This window comes from Aplidium turbinatum, chromosome 9 (genome assembly GCF_918807975.1).
Source record: "Aplidium turbinatum chromosome 9, kaAplTurb1.1, whole genome shotgun sequence".
Classification (NCBI taxonomy): Eukaryota; Metazoa; Chordata; class Ascidiacea; order Aplousobranchia; family Polyclinidae; genus Aplidium; species Aplidium turbinatum.
The window spans coordinates 4,249,976-4,274,745 of NC_137480.1; the positions used below are offsets into that span (position 1 = coordinate 4,249,976).

The 24,770-nt window shown below is 38.8% G+C and overlaps 1 protein-coding gene and 1 pseudogene across 2 annotated transcripts in view; one reads left to right on the plus strand and one right to left on the minus strand.

The window, feature by feature from the left end:
• LOC145777180 (putative oxidoreductase YteT) overlaps positions 1 to 22,919 on the plus strand; it is a 34,804-nt gene extending 11,885 nt beyond the window's left edge. For both annotated transcript variants that reach the window (XM_082588496.1, XM_082588497.1), the window contains exons 2-9: positions 6,445 to 6,535; positions 11,262 to 11,395; positions 13,050 to 13,214; positions 15,331 to 15,513; positions 15,796 to 16,017; positions 17,710 to 17,811; positions 18,580 to 18,744; positions 20,414 to 22,919. In XM_082588496.1, coding sequence (XP_082444622.1) covers positions 6,445 to 6,535; positions 11,262 to 11,395; positions 13,050 to 13,214; positions 15,331 to 15,513; positions 15,796 to 16,017; positions 17,710 to 17,811; positions 18,580 to 18,744; positions 20,414 to 20,551 — 1,200 coding nt within the window. In that variant the 3' untranslated portion in view covers positions 20,552 to 22,919. The remainder of the gene's footprint in view (positions 1 to 6,444; positions 6,536 to 11,261; positions 11,396 to 13,049; positions 13,215 to 15,330; positions 15,514 to 15,795; positions 16,018 to 17,709; positions 17,812 to 18,579; positions 18,745 to 20,413) is intronic.
• On the minus strand, positions 6,685 to 11,033 carry LOC145777389 (uncharacterized; annotated as a pseudogene).
• Positions 22,920 to 24,770: the final 1,851 nt, after the last annotated feature.

The window sequence follows — 24,770 nt, forward strand, 5'->3', positions numbered from 1 at the left end:
CAAAGTGTCATTCATTATGTATGGTCACTGTTTTTTTTTCCTCTTCACTTTCTGAACATTCTGAGGGCACTCGCTTACTTTTCCTTCGTTTCTTCTTCATTTGTTTGTCCTTCCCCTTTGTTCCTGCCTTCATTTCCTGCAGGTCTTCGAAAGATACGGATTTACCAGGTTCAATATTCAACTTCTTTTTGCATGGTTTTTGAGCCTTCTTTCCTGCGCTCACTTGCGAAAGGTGTTCGAGAACAGCTTTACTGACAGAGGTAGGTGTAGTTTTAGTGGTTTCGTAGTCTGGCATTTTCTTCAATACAACTTTTGGATTAAAAGGAACAATACCACATGTTTCAAATCCTTGAACTACATTGCTGTTGTTGTCCATTCCAACCGCTGTAAGTAGCTGCTTCAACAACATGGGAAATTCAGATTTTTGAACCAGTTTGCTCCTTGATTTTTCTTTGTAAATTCGTAAAATATCTCTCCACTTTCCCTTTAGTGGTCGAAAAAAGGTGACATCTAGCAGTTGAGTACGATTTGTACTATTTGGAGGTACAAAGCAGAACTGGATGTCATTCTGGTCGCACAACTTTGTTACGTCAAGGGACAAGTGACTGGACAGGTTGTCTCCAATAACGACACATCGTCCATTTTGCTTTTTGCAGTATGGGAGAAGAATAGTTTTAAACCACTCTGTAAAACTATGCGAATCAAGCCACCCACTCTTGGAAGTACCATATCGAGCATTGGATGGCCCGTTTATAGTCCAAAGATCTCACAGTCGCCCTGCCTTGTAGACTGTATATGGCGGTAAAACAGTGCCATCAGCCGCAGCTGCAAGCATTATGGATACGGCTCCACACGAGTAGTTGCATATGCTTTCAGGATATTTTGTCCCACGTTTATGCACGAACTTCTTCTTCCCAGGATCGTCAACAAAGTTTGTTTCATCGTAGTTGATGATACATGCTGGATTAACTCCTTCGATTGTTTCTTTTAAGTTCTCAAAATATTTCTTCATCAACTCACAATCTACCGCGGCTCGTTGTGACTTTATGTTTGGCGTGTTGTAAACCTTCAATTCAGAATGCCTCTTCGTGAAGAGAGCATACCGATCGTAGCCCGGTGAGTAATCTTTAAACCTTGGTTCGTGACCGCCCTCCATATCGAGTGTTCGTTTAACTAACATGCGCACTTCTAGTGGTGAAAAGGGTTGTCCCCACACACTACATGTTATTAAATGCTCCACTATTTACTTTTCGATGGTAAACACCGCTTGCCTTCCTGGTTTATTTGTATGTATATCTTTCACTTTATTACTTATTGTTGATTTGGGAATTTTAAACTTTCTCTCAGCTTCTCTCAATGACATTTTCTTCCTTTTAACACTTTCAACAGCCTTTTCCAGACCTTCCTCAGTGTAATCCTGGTACTTTCTCGAACCTGGCTTCCTTTTATATGTCCTTACCATTATAAGCTTGCTGTCATTCACTATTTTTGTACCACACTATGTATTGTATAAGCACGCTTGATATCTTCAAGACATAACTTCCCTGGGTATAGATGAATTTCCGAAAGATGATAATGTTGTTCTTGCTAGTTTGTTTTATTTGTTTTTGTCATTGTTTTCAATGTCGTCAAGTTATAGCCTATCTATTTTGTGAGTCGTGCAAGGCCTATGGTGCGTTGCGCTTGAAATGGCTTTGCCCGTGGTAGGATTTCTTTGTGGGGTTTTCTTTGCCTGCCTTGCTCTTCTTTGCTATGAGCTAAACGCCTCAAGACGTGTTCCCCTTACGACCATCAGCACTCTTGATAACGCACCATGGCCTATCTTCATAGCAACTGTCCATACAAATCTTAAATATATCAGCTAAAGCTATGTGGGCTAATAAAGCTATAGCCTAAATTTATTTGTTTTTGTTTTGTAACATTTTATTTTTTTTTATTTTCCCTTTATACTTGAATTTTTCTGAAGGTGTTGCGACCGTGCCAAATTTTTTTTTCAACTCAATACCTTACTTCGGTCACAAGCAGGTTTTAACGTTCACGTTTTGTCGCTTCTACCCTTTTCTCGACCTTTGCTATGTTGACGTGTATTGTTTTGATATGATGGTCAGAAATAAAAACAACTGAACTGAACTATATATATAACCTGGGAAAACACATTTTGCATAAATAACCTGATTTTTAAAGCACTTTTATAGCATTTTTTGCATAAATAACCTTCACATAAATAACCTGGGAAAACACATGGAAAAATTCTGTAAACCTTGTCCAAAGTTACCCAGTTTCGACTGAAATGTCAGCACCACACAAAAATATAATAATATTTTTTGTAACACATTCCCACATAATCATTGTTTTGGGGCAACATGAAGGCTAAGATATTACTAACATATGGGTAACATTTAATTTTGTTTGCAAGAGAGCCGCAACAAGATTGGCGAAGTGTTTTGTTTGTGGGAAATGCAGTAAAGGAAGGAATGAAGTGGAAGGCCATGATGATGAGTTCTGCCATGGCATCGAAACAGTGACAGACTTCTGTTATCTGGGTGATCGGATAAATGGAAGTGGTGGATGTGAAGCAGCGGTGACAACAAGGGCAAGATTGGGCTGGGCAAAGTTCAGGGAATGTGGGGAAATGTTGTATGGCAGAAAATTCTCACTAAGGATGAAAGGGAAAGTATATCGGAGCTGTGTGCGGCCTGCAATGCTATATGGTAGCGAGACATGGATATTGAGAGAGAGTGAACTGGCAATCCTGAGAAGAACGGAAAGGTCAATGGTGAGAGCAATGTGTGGGGTGAAAACGAGAAGGGAAAAAAGGACTGAAGAATTGTTGGATATGCTAGAGATGAGAGAGACCATAGACCAACTGGCAAGGGCAAATGGAGTAAGATGGTATGGACATGTGATAAGGAGGGAGGAAGGAAGTTTTCTTAGAAAGGCACTAGATCTAAAGGTGGATGGGAAGAGGAAACGCGGTCGTCCAAGAAGAACGTGGAAACAACAAGTGAAGGATGAATTTAAAAAAGTCGGACTGAAGGAGGAAGATGCAAGGGACAGGGTGAAATGGAGAAAAGGGATTAAAACAATTGCTGCGCGGAAACAATCGGCCACCCCCACTAGTGGGGAACAAACCGACGATGGATTATGATGATGATGATGTTACTAGCCATTGGTCAGCTTGACGGCTAATTTTGGGGACAAAGAAAAAATGATATTTTAATGATGTGGCTATTCTTATAAATTTGCACCAATCAACTTACCCCACAATTCAATAAAATGCTCTAAATATGAACACAGATAATTTTTGAAGACGTTTCCATGCAATTACTGCAAGTTCAGCACTTTACAACAGATTTTATAATAAAATAAACAAAATCTAAAAATTGTCCAAAGTTACCCGGTTACTCCAAAGTAACCCCGGTTGACGGAACCTATAATTGCCACACAAATTTTTGGCATGTGTTAATTACAAAAACCAGTCAGCAAATCAACACCTTTTTGCATTAATTCAATGCCTGTAGAGCAGTGGTTCTCAACCTTTTTGTTTTGGTGGACCCCTTTTGGTGTCATCGAAGCGGTCGCGGACTCTATCGCGTTTCCCTATGGAATCATATGTTACATAAGTTTCAAAGCAACACACTTAAAAGAATTTGCTGAAATCGCAACGCACTTGACGATTGATGAGATTGACGAAATTATGTTATGACTTATGAGCTATATGTTGGCAGACAGGATCAAACATCGGTAAGCTATTATGCTCATTTGATGTTTTTCTATAACTTTTATCAAAAGTTAATAGAATACTTGTGACTGTTACTAAGAATTTCTCTATTTTTTCATTTGAAATCAATATTAATTCGTTATAATCACAGTCATAGCAAAACTGTGAGTAGTGATAGACTGCTGACTAACGTTTGCATTTCTAAGTTAAGCATTGATCAACAATCTGCTGTCTTAAAAGAATTTAGTTGACCATAGCTAACATAGCCTTATTAAAAGGTTTAAGTAACTTATATGATATTTTAGTTAAGAAACCAAACCTTTGTGCAATGTCCTTTGAAATTTCAAACGACGCACCAGTGCGTTGCGACTTACAGTTTAAGAATCACTGTTAGGCTAATACATAAACAAGCACAAATAATTTTTAAATTTCTTAATTTATCCGTCATGTTGAAAACTCGGAAACTTTCGCGGACCCCCTGAAATCGCTTTACAGACCCCTTGGGATCCACGGACCCCCGGATGAGAACCACTGCTGTAGAGTGTAGATTAGGGCGGTCCTTATTTGGGGCTAAAAATTTTTTTTTATAATTTTTCAAGTCTCACCCCCCAAAAAGGTTCCATTTACCACAAAAAACCCTGTGTGAAAAAATTTTTAAAAAATATTAACGTTTAGAGGTTCCTCGAGGCCTCTGAAAATTTCACGTTTTTATGTATGTATGTTTTTATGTATTTATGTATGTATATATGTCATACCTCTGTAAGCTTGGTTTTGCCATGCGGATTTGAAATGCACAAGTGTTATGGCTTGTTTTCATCAGCATGGCATAAATAATAACCCAGTTTGGTATACCTAAGACAAAAGTTCTTTTTTGTGATCTTGATGATAAATATTATTAATAAAAAAAAATGATAATGTTCACATGTTTGAAAGTGATGAAGCAAATTTAATTGCTTCGAAATATTGCGCAATAAACAGTGTAAAGCAATAGCTATAAGTGAGCCTTTAGTTGCAATAAAAATAACAATACACGCTGAATAGATATATATTGGATGTGTAACTTAGAAAAATTGGGATTCATGCGATATTGCGGTCCTGTTAAAACAAACTTGCTAAATGCAAATTAATAGTCATTGGTTAATGGTTATAATGGTCAACGCCTCAAAAATGGTAAAATGTCACATCAAAGCCTTTTTAAGTGGTTCAGAAATGCATTTTTGATGTTGTGAAACTACTTGAAGAAGGTACTGCAACTGTTTCTCATCTTTAGTGAGTCGCCCAGAAAAGTTTTGGATAAGTGCTATAGCTCTTTCTGCATGATCATTGGTCACAGCTAGAGATTTACATAGTTCTCGAGCAGTCTGATAAGCACTGTTTTCTTCCCACTCTGATGCAGGAAGATGGAGAAAAGAATCTGGAAGGCTTAATTTTTTGAACAACAACTTTGTGTTTGTACTGGCAAATGAAGATAGTGTCTTAGTTTTTAAGCTGTTTAGTGTCATGGTGACTCTTTTATTGGGTGCTTTCAAATTTTCTTCTCCAATTCTCATCACTTCCACTATTTCTTCTTTGATGTTTGCTGCAACATCATCATCAAACAGAGAAAGGGCAACAAGCTCTTCCGAAAGATACCACAGATCACCACCCATCTTTTCAGTTGTTGCTTCTGAGATACCTTTGTTAATAGTTTTATAAGCTTCCAATTCGTTATATCAGGACAAATCGTTGTTGGGAGCTTTTATAGCCAAAGGAGCTGTTATCCACGCCTTGATATAGATACGTGTAAAAAACACACATAGGTCATGGAGACCGTTTGCTCACGGCCCGTCAGGTGAAACTGACTTCGAAATAACCACACCTTAAAGGTGTATATCACTTTCATCATCCACCGTGCATGATGGCTTGCACCAGGTGCTTTAAAATTAGCTTGCCCCAGTGTAGTATCTCCAAGAAAAAGCAATAAGATTTCCATTAGTTCACGATAATCATCTCGAGGTTGCTTTTCCTTGGCCAATACTACATGAATGAACTGAATAAGGTCATCCTTAATATCTTTAACACCCGCTGCAGCTTCTTCATCAGTGGAAGAATCTTCATAATTCTCTTGAGCTATGTACTCTTACTGCTCGTTGAATATGACCGATTTAGATGGTACTTCCTGCGGACATCACATGCTGTGACGGCGGAAATGTCCGCCATGCATTTCGAGGCCTGCTATTGTGTCTTCTAATTATACAACTGTGTTTTGTGAGAATTGTGCAATACACAATTACACATTTATGTCGTAGAGTGGAACAATTATGTCTTTTGAGAATTAAGCAATACAAATTTGTGTCTTAAAGTGGAACAATTGTGTCTTGTGATTGCTGTTAAAATACTGTGATTAAGAGTGCTTTCAGGTGTTTTCATGTCTGCACAAAGTTGTTTAGAGGGGTTTCAAAAAGTTTATTTCATACCGCATCACACCCCCTACACATAGTGTATGGGGAAATTTCTAGGGCCTTGAGGAACCTCTAAACATTAATATTTTTCAAAAATACTTCACACAGGGTGTTTTTATCCAAAATGGAACCTTTTGGGAGGGTGAGACCTAAAAATTTCAAAAGTAAAAAAATAAGGACCACCCTAGACTGTAGATATTGAAAAAGCAAGTTCAGTGGCTACGATTGACTGCAAAAAAACTTTTTGAAATTTTTATGATATTAAACCTTGCTGTGTTTCAGCTTAAAGTGGTTGCACTTGCTGACCCAAAGCTCAATGTTCGGGAAAAGTTTAAAAGGGTTCATGCACTAAGGGATGATCAATTGTTTACAGGTCAGTATAAGCTATTATCAGTATATCGTTGAGGTAAAACCAAACCGGTTTATGTCCACTTTTAGGTTTTTTTGTTTTATTACAGTTTCTCGGTTTTTGAACATAGCTCTTTCAAGCACTCCAGGTTTCAAACTTGTATGTAATCAAATTCAAGGTTGTAATAGTTTCATAGTAAGACCACGGTGCCACACAGTGTCATAGGCTGCTGTAAGATCCACTAGGACAACACCCACCTTCTCACGGGCTTCAAAACCACTTTCAATGTCATCAGTAAGCTTGACAACCTGGTCAGTTGTGCATCGGCCGCGTCGGAATCCAGCTTGTTCTTCTGGCAGTTTTGGGTCAACAATTGGTCCGAGTCTGCTCAGTAGTAAGAGACGCTCAAGTAACTTGTACAATGTATGGCACACAGAGCAAGGAAATGGGCCTGTAACTTTTAGGGTTATCAGCTGGCTTGTTGGGCTTTTTAATGGCTATGATGTTAGCTTTCCTCCAGATCTTTGGGAAGAGCAACTTCTTTAGGCAGAATGACATGAACTGTTGCAGCCACTCTCTTCCGAGGCATCCCCTTCAAGATCCTCGAGAGACTCATCTACGCCCGTGTCGAACCAATAATAGATCCGCAGCTCCCCCGTGAACAAGCTGGTTTCCGACACGGACGATCAACCGTAGATCAGGTCACACTTATGACCCAAGACATTGAGGACAGCTTCTCGGCTAAGAAGAAGGCTGGCGCCGTGTTTGTTGATCTCACGGCTGCCTATGACACCGTATGGCATAGCGGCCTTACCTGCAAGTTACTCCGTCTGCTCCCTGACAGACACATGGTCCATATGATGATGGAACTTGTGCAAAACCGCAGTTTTACCCTCACAACCGGTAGCGGTCGTCGAAGCAGACTACGCCGACTTAAAAACGGCGTCCCACAGGGCTCAGTCTTGGCTCCTCTCCTGTTCAACATATACACCTACGACTTGCCCCCCACCACCTCCAGGAAATATGCTTACGCAGACGACCTGGCACTCCTGCACTCAGCAGGAAACTGGCAGTCAGTGGAGAGGAACCTCAGCCAAGACATGCAAACACTATCAGCATACCTCCAGAAATGGAAGCTACAGCTCAGCAAGTCAAAGACAGTGTCGGCGGCCTTCCACCTTAACAACCGGGAGGCACAGCGTGAGATAAACATCAAGATTGATGGGGAACGCCTGCCCTACTGTGCCGAACCTACATACCTCGGCATAACCCTGGACAGGTCACTCACGTACCGCCGGCACTTGAAGTCACTGCGCAAAAAACTATCTACACGCCTCGCACTTTTGAGGCGATTGGCGGGTTCCGGCTGGGGAGCTGGTGCTAAAACTCTTCGTACAGCTACCCTAGCCCTTGTTCATTCCACCGCTGAGTACTGCGCGCCGGTCTGGTGTCGTAGTTCTCACACCCACCAGATTGATACCGCCATTAACGACGCACTGCGTACCGTGACTGGATGCCTGCGTCCCACTCCAACGGACTGCCTACCCATCCTAGCAGGCATCCAACCCGCTGAGCTACGCCGTAAAGGAGCCACGATTTCTCTCGCTCGTCGCGCTTTGGACCCCGACCATCTCCTCCATGCAACACTTAAGAGACCACCACCTATAAAGCAGCGCTTGAAATCAAGACGCCCCTTTGTGCCTGCCGCACAACAACTCCTTAAGAACGCAGAAGAACTTAGTTTAAGTGCGGCACACTGGACGAACCACATGTGGAACACGGAGTGGCAAAATCACACCTCCACGCTCCGTGACTTCATACCCAACGCCGATCCCCGTCCACCAGGGATGTCCCTCGCAAGGCTTGCGTGGGTCAGGCTTAACCGCCTGCAAACTGGCGTCGGCCGCTTTCGTTTGGACATGCACAAGTGGGGCCTGGCTCCTTCATCAGAATGCGAGTGTGGTGCCACGGAACAGACCGCAGACCATGTCATCCACCACTGCCTAACCCACCGGCCTCCACACGGTGCGTATGGTCTGAGAATCCTGGACGACGAGACTACCGAGTGGCTGAAGATTTCCTGTCCTCCAATCTAGCCTGGAAAGATCGCTCATACGCCATCATCATCTTCCGAGTGGTCCAAATTCAAGGTGAAGCTACGGACATACTCTCAAATATTTCGCATACTTTGAACACAAAACTGGGCTATTTGCAATTCTGTGGACATAGCCCTTTTTTAGCTTGATAGTATAAATAGGTCTATGTCTAATGCTACCATAAATTATGGATATAACCCCCTTATTATAGAATCGTGCCAAAGATCTATGTCAAATTTTCCATTAAGGTCATGATGCAAATTCAAAAAAAATGCAAAAGGTTCAGTCCTTGCTATAGAACTGTAGCCTATTTGAATTGCCAAACAACATTTGTGTGAAAATAACTTGTGCAGTGCACCTGAATTAATATGGTATGATAACTGGTGTATCATCGTGCATTCGTGTTATTGTTAATCCTTCCTTTTCTGGTCAGGTGGTTAATGACCAGTCTGGTTGACAGTCACTACCAAACTGGGCAGTGAGCAGTACTGATGCAGTACTGATACTGGGCACTGGGCAGTACTGATATTCCTGTGCTCATGGTTCGCTTCTTTCTCAAGTCACACTTGTGATAGAGTGACAGAAAACCTATTGCTACATGACTTTGCTGATACAAAGCGACATTTAATATAACTTATCAAACAGTTTTTTCTTTGTCAATTGTGAAATGGTATTGACACTAAAAACTTCACCTTTCCCAGATGGCAATTTAGGTATAATATTGATAGAAGCTGTGTTTCTCCTTGATAAGAAGCTAGTAGGCCTACAGCAAGGCAGTCGACACTTTTTTTTCGAAGTGTCTATGAACAAGCGCCACTCTTAAGCTCTAGGCTATATTGTGGTACTTCCATTTTCAGCAGAAGCCCTTTGATGTCTTTGCAGTAAACAAATTCATCTTGTTGGCAAAAATATGGAAGCAATTCTTTTTCTCTAGCACGGTAAAATGCTATGGAAGCTCTGATTGCAAGACAGTTTTTGTCTTTGAGTCGACATGCCAACATTTCTGCTGCTTCTTTGGATAGGGGAACATCCCTGATGAGATCACTCAGCTCCTCCCTGTTGAATGTCTCTGGAATAGCTGAACTACTTTCAAACACACTTCCACCGCTGTTACTTGCATAATTTTCTACCTCTTCATGAAACTCATCACACTCCATGGCTATGTCAGATAAATCACTAAGTTCAGGCACTGGCACTTCCTTTCAGGGAGGCACAGGTCATTGAGCAGATTGTAAATCTAGGTAATTCCAAGTGCTTTTCTTGTGACAATTAAACCCCTGTATGTCTACTAAACAGAAGTACCGTAGCAGTCATTGAAATGCCTTTTTGGTTCTCTCCAAGCCATTGGTACACCAAAATTAAGATTTTTAAGTGTACCTTTAGTCCACTTTCTCAGGCTTTCTACACATGCTTTGCAGACAATATGAGGTGCCCATGGCCTATCTTGGTCACCAAGTTTCACTTTAAAACTTAGCAAACGTTAAGCTTAGCAAATTTTTTCTAGCCAAAATTTAAAAATATTGATATCTCAAAAACTGGAGCCAATTCACAGAAACAGATGTTAATTTTGGATTCAGTGGCAAAAATTGCCCAGAAGCCGTTTAAATATCTTCGGCACTCAAAAAATAAAAGTTTGTTGGCTAGTGTAATTTAAACACTGTAAAAGTAATATCACTATATCATTTATCCAATTCAAAACAAAGCAAAATTATTGCAATCTGCCGAGGATTACACTTACAAAGTGATATGCTACCATACAATATATTTCTGTTTGAAGGCACCAGTTCTTCACCACATACACAAATTGTTGAAATAGGCTACAAAACTCCATTTGCAGATGACTACATGATTGCAAACAATGCCATGCTCTTTCAAAAGCACCACGTCAAATCCAAACCTGGCAGTGTAACGGCCCACGGGCTATGTCCAGTTTGTGTTTTACAACCGGTTGTTACTTTGAGAACCTTACTGGGCTATGTCCGAAAAAGGGGTGTAAAAAAAATGGGGTGTGCCACACAATTTTGAAAAACATCTAGTTGTGTGCAAACCAAGGAGAGCATGCTATGGTAATATATAAATGTTTTTTTGCGTTTATCTCAGTTTGATGATTTTGGACATTACACTATTTGGTTTTACCTCAACGATATGTAGATTGTAGATATATATATCAGTACAGAAAATTAAATTGTGTTAAATTTGTATTGAAGCCTATTCAGTGACAATCGATTGGCTGCTCATTCATGCAATCTTTTTTTGCAAATTTTTGTCCTTTAAAACTATGGTCTCTCCACTTTTTTTATGTGACATGCTCAGGTCAGGACTCTTTTGAGAACTTGTGATGCATCTGGAACATATTGGTGAAGACACACAATAACAAAATTAAAAAACACTTGCAATTATGAAATTTCTTCTTACCTTAAACTCATTAACCATAATACAAAAGTAATTTATTATGAATTATTTAATAGCCTTCTATAAACTGTGAAGTAACGTCAATCTCATATATAAGTTTTATGTTTTTTATACTGTAAGCATATTTGCAGTATTATTACAACAAGATACAGTATTGATTTGTAGAATATCCTCTTCTGTGTGTCATTTTTTTCATATGGCTAAGAAAAATAGTAATTAAATGCTTTTGTTTTGTATTTTAGATTGGAGCAGCTTTGTGGACCAAAAGAAATTGGCTGACTTTGCTATAATTTGCACACCAGACAGATTTCATTTTGAACCTGCGATTGCAATGGCAAAAAAAGGATATCACATTTTGTTGGAAAAGCCGATGGCAGTAAGTAGCCTATAGAGTTTTTGGTATGATATCACAGGATTAATGAATTATTATATATTATTACACCTTGCTTTCTTTTTTGCACAAGAAGTTGAACAAAAAAGTGAGTGAACACAAAAGAAACTGGTTGCAACTCATAGCCTTGTTTAAAACCTAGACCAATGTCCAAGTTGTGGAAAAAAGTATTATATACCAAAGTTTAATATCAAAATGTGTGAAGCTGTGATCATATTTTTAAACTCTTTAGCAAGCGTTCCTTAAGATTTTTGTATCAGTGGCAGTATTCTATCTCTCTATCACAGTATTAAGAAGGATTTTCTGATGAATCAGTGCTGATAAATGTTAACTATGATAAAGCTTATTTGTGTACTGTTTGGTTATAACATTTTCAATATTATAGTGTTTATTGTTATTTCCTGATGATTACGATTGTTTGATAAACAAACAACAGGAACTGTACAGTCAACGAGTGTGTTTGTTTTGTGACAGCAGAGATAGAATAATTTCAAAAGATTTCGTTATACTTCCATGTAGGATTGTAGGTATTTTTTGTTGTTCAAAGTATGTTCTTCCCTTGTTTGAAGCAGGCACACAACATTTCTATTTTACACGTAAGATAGAGTTTTTTTTTTTCTTTAACTGTAGTTTGTCTAGTTTTGGTAAATGTGAAAAGTCAGATTTTGCTATTAATCGAAACCAGGGTTGCACAGTGCACACTGCACAACCCGCGATTGTGAGCAATTAACATATGACTCCATCTTGTTTCTACTTACACTTAAAGACTTAATCTAATCAGGGGTCCACGTCTTTTAGGCGCGCACACTGTGGCGTCAGGATATTTAGGTGCGGAGCACTGTGGCGCCCATTCACTTAGGTGCTATTCCTAGTAAAGTTTGCAGATTGTATCAGATCAGCTTTAGCAAAACCTAGTCGGGTATCATAGCAATTTGTATCTTAGTGACCTGTGGTTAAGATCACAACCCTACGTGAATCTAATCTTTTGTATGATTGTGGTATTGTAGTACGTGATGTGGATCTACACAAACACATGTTGCTTGTGACATAGTCTTAAATGTAGGCTACATGTATGGTTCAAAATAGCATCAAGAAAGTCAATCAAAAATCTTCATTATCCTAAGAACAATATCATTTCGAGCACTAGTTGCAACATTCATCTGGTAAAAGTAATGACAAACAAGTTGATTTATTGCTTAACTGACGTTTCGCTGACCTACCATAGCATTGCGCTTCCTCAGAGTGAATATCATACAAAATAAAATTTACAAAGCTATATACTGCACTCGTGCTAGAAACGATACTTACTATGATGAACACCCAAACTTTTCAACATTCAGCTAAAAACAATACTAAATCGGTTGATGGAAAACATTGTCAAATTTGAAAACAATCCAAAAAGTTGCTGTTTGATGGATCATTTTAAAGGATCCTAAGCATTGCCATGTAGCATCCTAAGCTTGGTTAGCGTTTTGTAATGAGATGCTTAGTAAAAGTAATGTTCAAACAACAGCTCGGCTGTCAGTAGGCTGTGGTACATTGATTATATGACTATATTTTGTGATTCATCCCGACTATGATTGATACTTGCACCAAGATTTCATTATATACATTGAATCAGTACTTGTTTACTTTCAAGACCACGCTTGAACACTGCAGTGCTATTGTGAAGATTGCAAAAGAGAGCAACGTCATGCTCTCCATCTGCCACGTTCTTCAATATTATCCTCCTAATTTAAAAATAAAAGAACTGATCCATTCTGGAAAAATTGGAGATGTGGTCTCCATTCAGCATATTGAACCAGTGAGTAGTGCATCTAGGACCTAGGTATTTGGAAGGTTGCTTTATTCGTATGTTGTTGAACATTCAACTGAAGAAAGTAGCAAAGCAGATTGATAAGTTACCTGGTTGAAATTTTTGTCTAACGCCATGTATCGTTGTAGAATGTAGAGTCCATTCATAGGCATGCATAATTTTTATGTTTCTCACTCTAATATATGCCGACTGAGTGGTGAGATGTCACTCTAAAGGACAACAGCTCGACACCCATCAAGCTTGCATCTGCGTGTTGGTGAAACAATGACAAAACCATCTCATGTTTGATCCTTAATGAAGGCATATGTTGAAAAAAGCATTAATTGGGGAATTTTTTAATTTAGTATCTCGCTTTGTGTGGTTGAAAGTTTAGATTACTTTGATGGGAAAACAAACAAGACAATCTTTGTGTCCATTGTCCAAATTCCAGCATTCTGTGTCTGGTCAAGACACAGCCACACGCTGTTGAAAGGTGCATACAAAAAACAAAACCGTTTGTAAAAGTTACCCTAAACGAGTAAACGTGCATAACATAGCTGAAATTTGCTAAATGTTTTATTTTTCTATGAAAAGTGTTGCTTTGTTTGGTTCAAGATTCTTTCCTATTGACTGAAAAACACGTAATTACCTGTGTAGTGTATATACTTGTTTTAGGTAAAAAAATTCATTTCTGTGTCATGATTGGTTCTTGCAATCCTCTAGCACAGGGGTCACCAAATGGCGGGCCTCATGCGGCCCGCCAAGCTGTTATGTGCGGCCCGCAGAAGGTATCAGCGTACAAGTATAACCAAAAATACTTTTCTTTAGAAGTTAAAGAGCATGAAGGTAAAAATACTTTCCGGGAAGCATATTTGCGCTTTGCATACGATTTCACCGACTGACCAATCAGATTGTAGTTGTAGGTGAGGGTCGCCTAAAGTTATTTCAATGCGATGTCCAGCCACACCGTCCCAGTGGTTGATTAAAACGTCTGTCTTCGAATTTCGAAATTGTCCTGTGAGCATAGGGTTGCTTATTTTAAGTTTGTAAATGTCATGTAAACACTAGTGAGCGTTTTACCGTTATTGTGTTTCACGAGCAGTGTTCCCTTTAAGCAAGTTTTTGTTAGCAAAGTAGGTCGGTGTGCCAACTCAATTTATAATAAATTGGCCAAATATTATATATAAATTTAAAGACTTTTTCTGATTGTATCAAGAAAAGAAAATATCTGCTGACAGGTGTTGGTTGTATTACTTCTGGTTGTATTATGGTTGTATTTTCATAAGACAACTTCTGGTTGTATTATGAAAATATTTAGCTTAGTACTGCAAAATGTTGTTAATCAACAATTCTTGCCATGCTGATAAGCACCGCAAGTGACAGTTGTCTAATAATCAAAGAAAAACGATTTTATAGACTCCCACAAAAAGGATGAAAAACCAACTCATTGCTTTTTTAGAGGGAACACTGTTCATGAGTTACGATAGAAACGTTTTTTCGGTGATTTTCACAAGCGTTTGTTTCATGGTGCCTGGTTTCTTTCTCCCTGGTATTGGAGCCTATTTTTCGCTGATATGTTAGCAGGTCACTGTTGTTGCCTGTATTGCAATGTGTTAAACATTTTTTTGGTTACTGAAACTGTTAATTGCAAGATATCTTTTGTGAAGCGAAGTGACAACACCACTCTTGCTTGGCGATGAATGTTCAATGAAACCTTTCCCCTCGCTACAAGTGCGCAAAACAATTGGCCTCGTTTATTAGGCGTGTTAAAGAAGTCAAAACTGTTGTTAAAGGAGCTTGGCCTGGCAGTAGCGTTGTTCGACTAATTTTGTTGCTGCGGTATTCTAAGATAAATAGTAACAACATGTAACGCTGGATATGGGGTACGAAATGCGTTCTTTTCTAGGATAAGAGTCAACCTACCTAAAATTTTATTAGTGCGGCCTGCCACAGCTCTCCTTAGTGCCAAAGTGGCCCGCATGCAAAAAAGGTTGGTGACCCCTGCTCTAGCATGACACTGATGCATTGCCAACATGTAACCATGTACTCGATGTTTACAGCAGAGTTCTGGATGGCTTTTTTGTGATAATGTATATTAGTGAACAATTTTTTGTTTTCATCTTAGGTTGGCTTTTACCACTTTGCTCACTCATACGTGCGAGGAAACTGGAGGAATGAGGCAGAAAGTAGCAATTCTCTCTTAGCAAAATCTTGCCATGACATCGACTTACTGTGTTATTGGATGCCAGGAAAGTGTGTTTCTGTTTCTTCGTTTGGATCATTGAATCATTTCAAAGCTAGTAACAAGGTTTGCTTGTACTGATTTTTTATGCTCACAGAAATAGTGTTATGACTATCGAAAGTTGGTTTTAAATGGCAAGCCGCGCCAAATAGATTCTATTTGAATAACAACCTTGTGGTGATCCCAATTAGGGTGAAACAGGCAGTAAAGGTTTTTCGGTGAGGAGCGACTATATCTTACTGTCTATTCGACATAATTCGTTCTATTTGACTTTTTTGCTTTGTTCTGAGCACTTTTTGTAATGTTGACAGATATTATTGTTTATTCATGTGTAATATGTATTTGTAGCCCCAAAATGCCGGCGAAAGGTGCCTGGAATGTCCCATTGAGACAAAGTGCCCATATTCAGCAGTCAAGATATACTTAGACTCTGCAAAGAGAGGCCATTATGGTTGGCCTGTTTCAGTTGTGACGGATGTAGAAGACCTTGGTGTGCTCACTGAAAATCTGAGGACTGGTCCTTATGGAAGATGCGTGTATCAGTGTGACAACGATGTGTGTGACAATCAGGTACAAGGCGCATACAGTTTATTTATTTTTTGTTCTCTTAATTGTAAAACCTTTGTGTGTAGCAGATTTTTCTTATTTTTTTCTGATTTGTTGTTGTGAGACAGTTTAAGAATTAATTCAGGCTTGATAGATTCTTAAACAGCTTCGCTTGCTTTGCACATGTTTGAAAACTGAGACAAATGTATTACTACTAAGTAGAAATAGAAACATGTGTTTAGGATCTCGAAGTTGTTGCTGCTAGTTAACATGCTAACCACGGCTAACCATGTAGTAAATGTAAAAGTTATTATTATAACTAGGGCAACCAATTTTTTGACCTAAAAACTTGAAATTTTGACTTTATAATTTACAAATTTTGACCTAATTTTGACCAATAGCTTTCTGCGTTTGCAACCCAAATGCGAAATACAAAGCATATTAGAAATCAAACCGTTAGGTAAGGATATTTTCTTTTCTAATGAAATATGAGAAAAATGTGGAAGACTCAAGGACACCACATCTATCGAACAGCGAACAGGTAGGCTATAAAGAAAGTCACTCGAAAAACTGCAAAAGATAAATATGGAGTGTCTTTAAATATCCCGAAATTACTGAGAGGGTTTTGCACTATTATACTTCAACATCAACTAATGTTTCACATTATCGCCTTTGAAGTACCTGTCTCTCGCCAAAATTTTTCCTAAAATAGAGAAATAGGCTACAGAAGTTGCTTGGGAGTTCCTCAGTAGGCTATAAAAATGTAGTGAAATATCATCTCGTCCCATTTTCACAATGCACTTGATGTCATTCCTTGAGATTCTTGCTTGAATATATTTTCCAATTCGGCAGTCATCAACACCAAAGTTAAGGGACCTCATTTTCTGGTAAGCTTCTTGAATGGTGTATCGGCTGTCTTCCATCTTCTGAATTGAATCGAACAGTGCGCTGTACTGCTCCTCTATTTCTACAAGGTGAGTAGCTAAGTTGGGAGCTTTTACAGCATCTTAAGCACGCCGCAGCAAGACACCACCATCATGGAAGTCTTCCGCAATATTCCTTACTTCTGGTAGACTTCTTGAATAATAGTAAGCAGCTTTCAACCAAGTAACCCATCTAGTTACATTTGGCTGTGGTGGTTGGCCAATGGAAGTAAAACTAGCTCTTCTTGACCTGTTTTTAATGGTCACTGCTTTAACCCTGGCAACCAACTGATCAACAGCAGGGTAGTTGGCTAATATTCAATCGTCAGTAGTGGGCGAAACAAGATTATTACCTCAGAAATTGCAACAAATCGATTATTACGTCAGAATAGCAACAAAAATTGCAACAAAAAATCAGTATCTGTGTAGCTTTTAATAAAATATCAATAGAGAGAAAAAAAACTACATTAAAAGAAAATTTTGACCTAACCATGAATTTTGACTTTTTTTTTACTTAATAACTTTGAAACTTCTCTTCGTGTCAGCCTGAAATTTAGTTTGTGGACGTTTTATGAACTTTGAGCAAGGCAGAAAAATTTTGACTTTATTGACTTTTGGTTGCCCTAATTATAACAAAATTAATAAATTTGAAACTTTATAGGTGATACTTCGCTGTTACGGTTGTTACATTTAAATATAATGCAACTTTTAAAATCAGTCTATTCATTTTTTTGATTAAATGTAACTTTGGAATATTTTTAATGAACGTTTACGTTACAGTTTTTACTTTCAGGTTGTTAATCTCGCATTTGAAGGAGGCAGAACTGCATCCTTCACTATGATCGCTTACTCTCAAGCTGTTTGCCAAAGAACAACCAGAGTGTTCGGCACCAAAGTAAGAATTGTTTTCCTTTATTTTGGCTTCCGGCTGCTATCTATATACCCAGAAGATTTCCTCCATCTTTCAGTTTAAATTTTTAGTCAACTTACTGGGTTTGTGCACATTGGGGTTGCTTGAAGCAAGAAATACTCAGTACATATTTTATAAATCTTTGAGAGCTAAATCGGATCAGTTTCACACACCTACCCTGACATATTTATTAAGACTTGAAAGCTACTACATTGTGTCTATCGCTGACAATTCTTGCTACAAATCGGCTGCCGAGAAACATATTGTTGATTGGATGGTCTGAATGGCTAGCGTGGAAGCTACACCGTTATGGTTAGCGAATCGCAGCTGCTCGCTGTACTAGTGAGTGCTCAGCCTTGTGCTGATAGCCGGGAAGAACGCCCCTTTCTTCACAGCTACTACATTTGTTGGAGTCGTTTTGTTGCTTTTAAAGCCAACATGCTTTTTCATGCTGCTGTCAATATTTTTTGCAAAAATTCAACACTATCTTTGCTCTCCGATAACAATCTGATACGTATCGAACTTTTTTTATCTTTTTATTTTTATTCGAAACAAGTAACTACAATTTTGGTTAAGAAGTAGTTTTTTTGAACCATAGACAAATAAAACCTAACAACCAGACGGCATTTAATTTAATATTATAACATGAAAATAAAGCAACGTTTGTAATTTTTAGTATATTATTATATTATGTTACATGCCGTCTGGTTGTTAAGTTTGTATTTGTCTATACAACTAACTTCACTTTTGCAGGGGGAAATCACATATAATGGTGGCTCACAAGTTTCCCATTTTGATTTTCTTACAAGACAAACTGTCACACACCAATGCAAGGCTGCCGATGAGATTCGAACCACCGTCAGAGGGCACAGTGGAGCAGATTTCCACTTAATTGACGCTTTTATAAAAGCTGTCATGGTAAGTCTTCTACGTGATGTTTCAAACATAAGTTATACTACCGTACTTCTCTCTCTCTCTTTTGCTTCAAAGAAGCCTGGTTTTATGCCGTCTTCTCAAATTTGTTTTGTTCGTCACGCTCGCTCAATCACATTTCGATTGCATGAGGCCTTTGCGCTTTCAGCAGTGGATTGTAAGAAATCATTTTGCCGCAATAACTGAGAAAATATTGCGAAGTCAAGTAGACACAATGCTTGCTCAACTGGATTACCGTTAAACTAACCCAGGCTATTCCAGCGTTAATGGAATGAAATGTTTCTTGTATATTCTACTTGACCTATAGAAGAAATTGGAGATACCTGTACCCGACAACCTGTAACCGACAACAGTGTACAAGGTCATACAAACTTCGTTAAAATCTAAAAGTGGTAGAAATCTTTCTGTCATAACTCCAACTTCCACACAAATCTAGTTTTGGTGAATTCCGCCAAAACCAAAGTGTAAGCATTAAGAAAAAAACATATCTATGCCACTAAATAGCCTACCCAAAAAAAGTTTCCAAAACTCTCGTGGTGGAAACGCACGTGAAGGACTGCTCTCCATTCAGCGGTAACTAATCAATGGAATAATTCCCTGCCAACAGCACTTTTACAATCTGAAACTTTCAGTTCGAGGTCCGAGGATAAAGATTCAATCAAATCAAAATGAATATTTCAAAGTTGCCCCCACACCTCCTATCAATCGATGCTTTGCAGGATTTCCACATTGTCTATTTTCTCTTAAAAAAATTTTGTCTCGATAAAACTTCGGTGCCTTCTAAAAGCTGTTTTATCTTCATCTGCTACTGCTAACGTATTAATACCAGGGAAGATCTAGATTCCGATGTCCAAACGATTCAAAATCTACTTTTGACTCCACTGATTTGAAATAACGTTTATTCCGTGTTCTTTTGTCTTTGATTAATTGTAGTGCCCAGTACAAGCTAATTCAATCACTTTTTACAACTTGACAAGCCACCTAATACTAGTTTTCATTTTTATAATTCTTTTTAAACACAATTGAACATTTTAGGTTGTGAAGTAAACAAAGGTTTTGAAAAATTGTTAAAGGTATACGCTACCATGAGAAAAAAAGTTGAAGAGAACTGGTTTATAAAATACACTCATATGTTTGAAAGCATAGTGCTGGTTTGGTTATAGCTTTTGCAAATAAATCTGCTCTGGTATTGTCAACAAAGTGCAATCCCTGCTACCATAGTGAGCTTTGAACGTTGTGCTAATAGCCGAAAAAGAGGTCTCAGCATTCAGTTATTACTGTTCATTTGAACTTTTAATTTCATATGCACATACTTTCGCAAATACACGGCAAATTATAATTAATATTTGGATACACTTTGCAAAAATAACGCCCGAATGAGACAATTCTTAAAGCGTCCAATTTAAAGCATGATAAAAGACTGTGCTGAGGTCACAGTGAAGTGAAGTTGTGCGAGTACTGATGTGTGCGCGAAGTTGTTTCCATTGCCTCGTTGAAGGTTAACTGGCTTTAATTCATGTTTATAAAATACTGTTCATGGTTTGACGTTAAAATGGTTTCTAAGTTTGCGTTGCCTGATAACCAAATATATATCTAAAAGTTTGGGTGTCTATCACTTAAACCAATTTCTTCACTGCAGTTTTTACTTTTCTAGTTTAACGACCCTTCTCTGATACGATCCACACCGGAGCATGCTCTGTACAGCCATGGTGTTGTCTTTGCCGCGGAAAGATCGAGACATCTCGGGAAAACGTTACACCTTCAAGAAGACTCAACCTGGCAGTCTTTGTGACTGTTTGGTAGTTTTTCATTTTAAATTGCGACATGTCTGAACCATGTCTCCCAATGAACCATGATGCAATGATAGACACTTCACATCAGTTGAGGTTAGCTAATATTCATATTTGATGATAACCAGGAACTGGTGAGTGACATATGATACAAACAAATGATGCATTGTGAAGAAGGTGGCAGGAGTTGTGGGAGCGTTTCTGTTTTTCGGCAGTCGAATGTAGCAAGAATTGACAGCGTTTTTGGGGAAGTCTTGATGGCTAGTGTAGAGGCTACACCAGTATGGTTAGCGAAGCACAATGCTTGCTGTTTTATAGTGAGTAGTCAGCTAGTGCTGGCGTCAGAAAGATCGCTCCTTCTCAACATCATTTCTGTTTTCATATGAAAGTTCCTGAACAGCTGAAGCCTGTATAATTTTATTGCTTTAAAGTCAATGTTTATCCGGATACTATTTGCAGCTTATCCGTCAACCATCTGGTGAAGGGTATGTATTGCCCATCCAGACATTAGCTTTCAACATTATTTTCTTGTAGATCTGGTAATTTTGCTGTTATGACGTTTGCGAAAAGTGTCATTGATAGCGAGGCCAAAGTAGCCTCAACGGCTCTGGTGACCGCCATCAAGTGTGATCATATCATCAGCGCTAATGTTAATTTTGTTTTGTGTTAGAATAATGAAACGAATAAGTCAATCCTTGGTTTGTTGTTGTAAGTCACTGTTAATTGTGTAATGTGGGTGTGTATTTTGCGACATACGACTACGGTTTGTTTCATGTAAGTTTGTTACGTTTAGTGGTGTTCTATTGGTCCAACTCTGTAGACGACAATTTTCTTACAGTTCCATGTTACTGTTGTTTTGTGTTATGACAGGCACGCACTAGCACTTCAATGATTTCTGGGCGTTTGTCAAAGCGTTGATGGCAGCATGTTTTTCTTGATTCAGAATAATTACTATTATTATAAGGTGCAACCAACCAGCGCACAATCCGCACATGCGATGGTATTTCTTATTTGTACGAAAAGTTTATTTTTGCTCTCTTGTAGTTTAATTGACATTTTCGTTTACGTTATACTTATTTAGTTAAGTATTATGTTCATCATCATCCTCATTCGGTTTTGTACCCATCAGTGGGGGGTGGCCGATTCTTTTCTTGCAGTTATTGTTTTTGCTTCTATTTTCCATCTCGTTCTGTCCATCGCATCTTCTTTCTTCTGTCCGACATTGTCCTTCACTTGTGCTTTTGAACGTCCCCGTCTTTTTCCCATTTAGTTTCAAAGTCAATGCCGTTTGTAGAAAACCTTCCTTCCTGCTTAGCACGAGCTCTGTAAACTATCTTACTCCATTTGCAAGTTTGTCTATAGTCTCCCCCATTTTTAATATTTCAGTTCAGTTCTTTAGTCTTTTGCTCCCTCTTCGTTTTCCCTCACACATTGCTCTCACCATTTCCCTTTCCGTTCTTCTCAGAATAGCCAGTTCACTCTTTGCTAGTGCCCATGTCTCACTACCGTACAATATTGCAGGCGCGCACAACTGCAATAGACTTTCCCTCATATTTTAACCCAAATTTTTCTTCGATATTGCGTTTCTGCTCATTCCCTGAACGTTGCCCGACCCCCCAGCCTTGCTCTTTTGGTCACAGCTTTTTCGCATCCACCATTTCCATTTAATCTGATCACCTTGATTATAGATATAGTCAGTTAATCACCTTAATATAGTCAGTTAATCACCTTAATATAGTCAGTTAATTAAGCTATTTCCAGGGATATCTAAAGAAGGGGATACGAAGGCTTTTAATACGTCTGACAGTAGAAGAGCTTCTGTTTATCGTAAAATGACATTGGCACCGATAGTAGTTTAATAAATCTTGTTATGATAACCTGTATTGCGCTATTAGCATCAGGCCTGGATACTCACTGCATGCTCATGGTTACTTGTTCAACTACCCGTAATACTTGCTTTACATCTAGCCTACTGTAAAGGCTTTGTTAAGAAAAACAGCCTACTGGTAACTTTTCAACTGTCTTCCAAGCAAGTATTCTTTAAATATGCTCTGCGTAACATTTGCTAACTGTCTTCTGTAGGTGACTGTAGCCTACCAGCTACACTACAAAACTTTCTGCAATTTTGAAAAGAACCACATGTTTCACGCGCTACAAACTACCGCCCTGCTAGTGTCATCAGAATAAGGCAATCGCTGTGAGCCTTCTCATCCCCTTCTTTAGATATCTCTGGCTATTTCACTGTAACCACAGATGTACGGTGTCACAGTATGTACTGGTAAGTTTTGTATTGTTGTACCATGAAATTATCCTAATTTGCCACTTCAATGGAATTAGACAAGAGTGACCAATTAATAATTATGCAAACAAGTAAAAACTCCGGTCTGCTACTATTTGGAGAATCCATTTCGGAGAAGTAAATTTGGAGAAAGTCTTTTCCGAAGAAATCTCAAATTCCACAGCGGCGTCTGTTTATTCAAAGGAATTAGCTTATAATGGAGGTTAACCAAGTAAAGTGAAGAGTGTCAGCGAAGAAGTCTCAACTGAAGAAAAAAACATTTATCCAGCGACGTTTCAATCAACAATAGGCCTAGAGATAAAATTGCGCTGAGCGTTCCGAGTCGAGGTTCGGTTTTGACAGTCTTCGTTTCGCATTTTTATAATGCTACTTACAGGGGGGACCGCGTGAAGGTGACTTCTTTCGAATCAATTAAATGGCTGCGCGACACCTGCCCAAACATCTAGACCGCATCGCCGCCACTGCCTAAGGGTGGTAAAAGACAGAGCCCCTCGACCCTCGAAGAATAGATAAAATTAAATAAACTTTCACTCAAAAAAAGGAATGGTCAAACAGTAAGTAGCCTAAGTAAAGTGTCAGCGAAAAAGTCTCAGCTCGAAAAGAATGAACAGTTATCAAACATTAAATGGCCTTCAAAACTACAGTGCCGGTAGGTCGTCTTCCACGAGCCAACATTTCTCCATTCCGTTGGTATTCCAAATCATTTTCTCGCATTCGCAATAATTTTTCACCAACAAGGTAAAGTACGAGCGTCGCTGTCGACCTATACAAACTCGAAGACTAGCTCTACACTTACGGCACGTAGGATTAGGAAGCAGTGCGTTTAAATACAACTGTAAATATGTTTCAGGTGTTTGTGTGCGTTGTTCTTCGATTGAACGCAAAAACACGATATCAATTAACGGATTTTTATAACTTAATCCTACAATTTTTGTTTTGGCCGCTGGGAAGCTCTGATGGGTCATGCTTGTTGTCCGGAAAAATAAACAAGTTTAGAGCAGCCTAGGCCTACATCGAATCTGATTCGATATATTTCTGCCATAGGAAATATAGCAAATGCACAATAAAGTCATTGTTTTGTCCTGAAATGCGTGATCGCAGCTACGATAGTTAGTAGTGTCCCAGCCAGCAAGCCTATATGGGCCCCACATGCAGTGCTGTGTTAAGGGGGGCCCGGCCCCCGGGCCCACCATCTCAGGGGGCCCACAAATAACAGACATTTGCGTTTCAGTGAACTGTTTTTGATTTTCTAAAGTTTACTGCATGTACTTGTCCATTATAAAGATGATTTAGGTCTTATTATACTAAAACATCTCAAATTTGGGCCCTTACTACACTGAAACTTCTCTAAAAGCACCATTACTATCTTAAAAAAAAGTTAAAATGCGACAACGTTAGTGTTACGGCCAATCTCTGTACAAATCAAACGTCATATAAAACCGTTCAAGTCTACTGAATATTACGTCAAGGAAATTCCTAAAGCATGTGCCAAAATTGCACCCTCGTTCATAAGACCTGTTTGGGCCTGTTTAAACAGGAAATATTACATCAGCTTAAACACCTGTTGGAATGACTTCATAATTGTCTTTCATTTATTGCGTCACAGTTACTTTCTACGTGAATTTGAGATATTGATATCTATTCTGGTCATTCGTAAAATGATTGTTTGAAAGTTGGCCGCACATTTAACTGTTGGCTTAGTGCTTGCTAGCTGGACAAAAGTTCCGTCTTTTATCCAATTAATCTGTATTGTAGTGACAGTTTTTTAGAGGTGTAGGCGTTGCACCTATTTTCGATAGCCTCGGGCTAATTTTACTGGAATACACTGTTTGAATAGACGTTTCGAAAGTGTGTTTATTTTTGGGTCATTGCATGCAGACGAACGGATTTGGGAATCTTACGTTACAATTTTCCCACGAAGA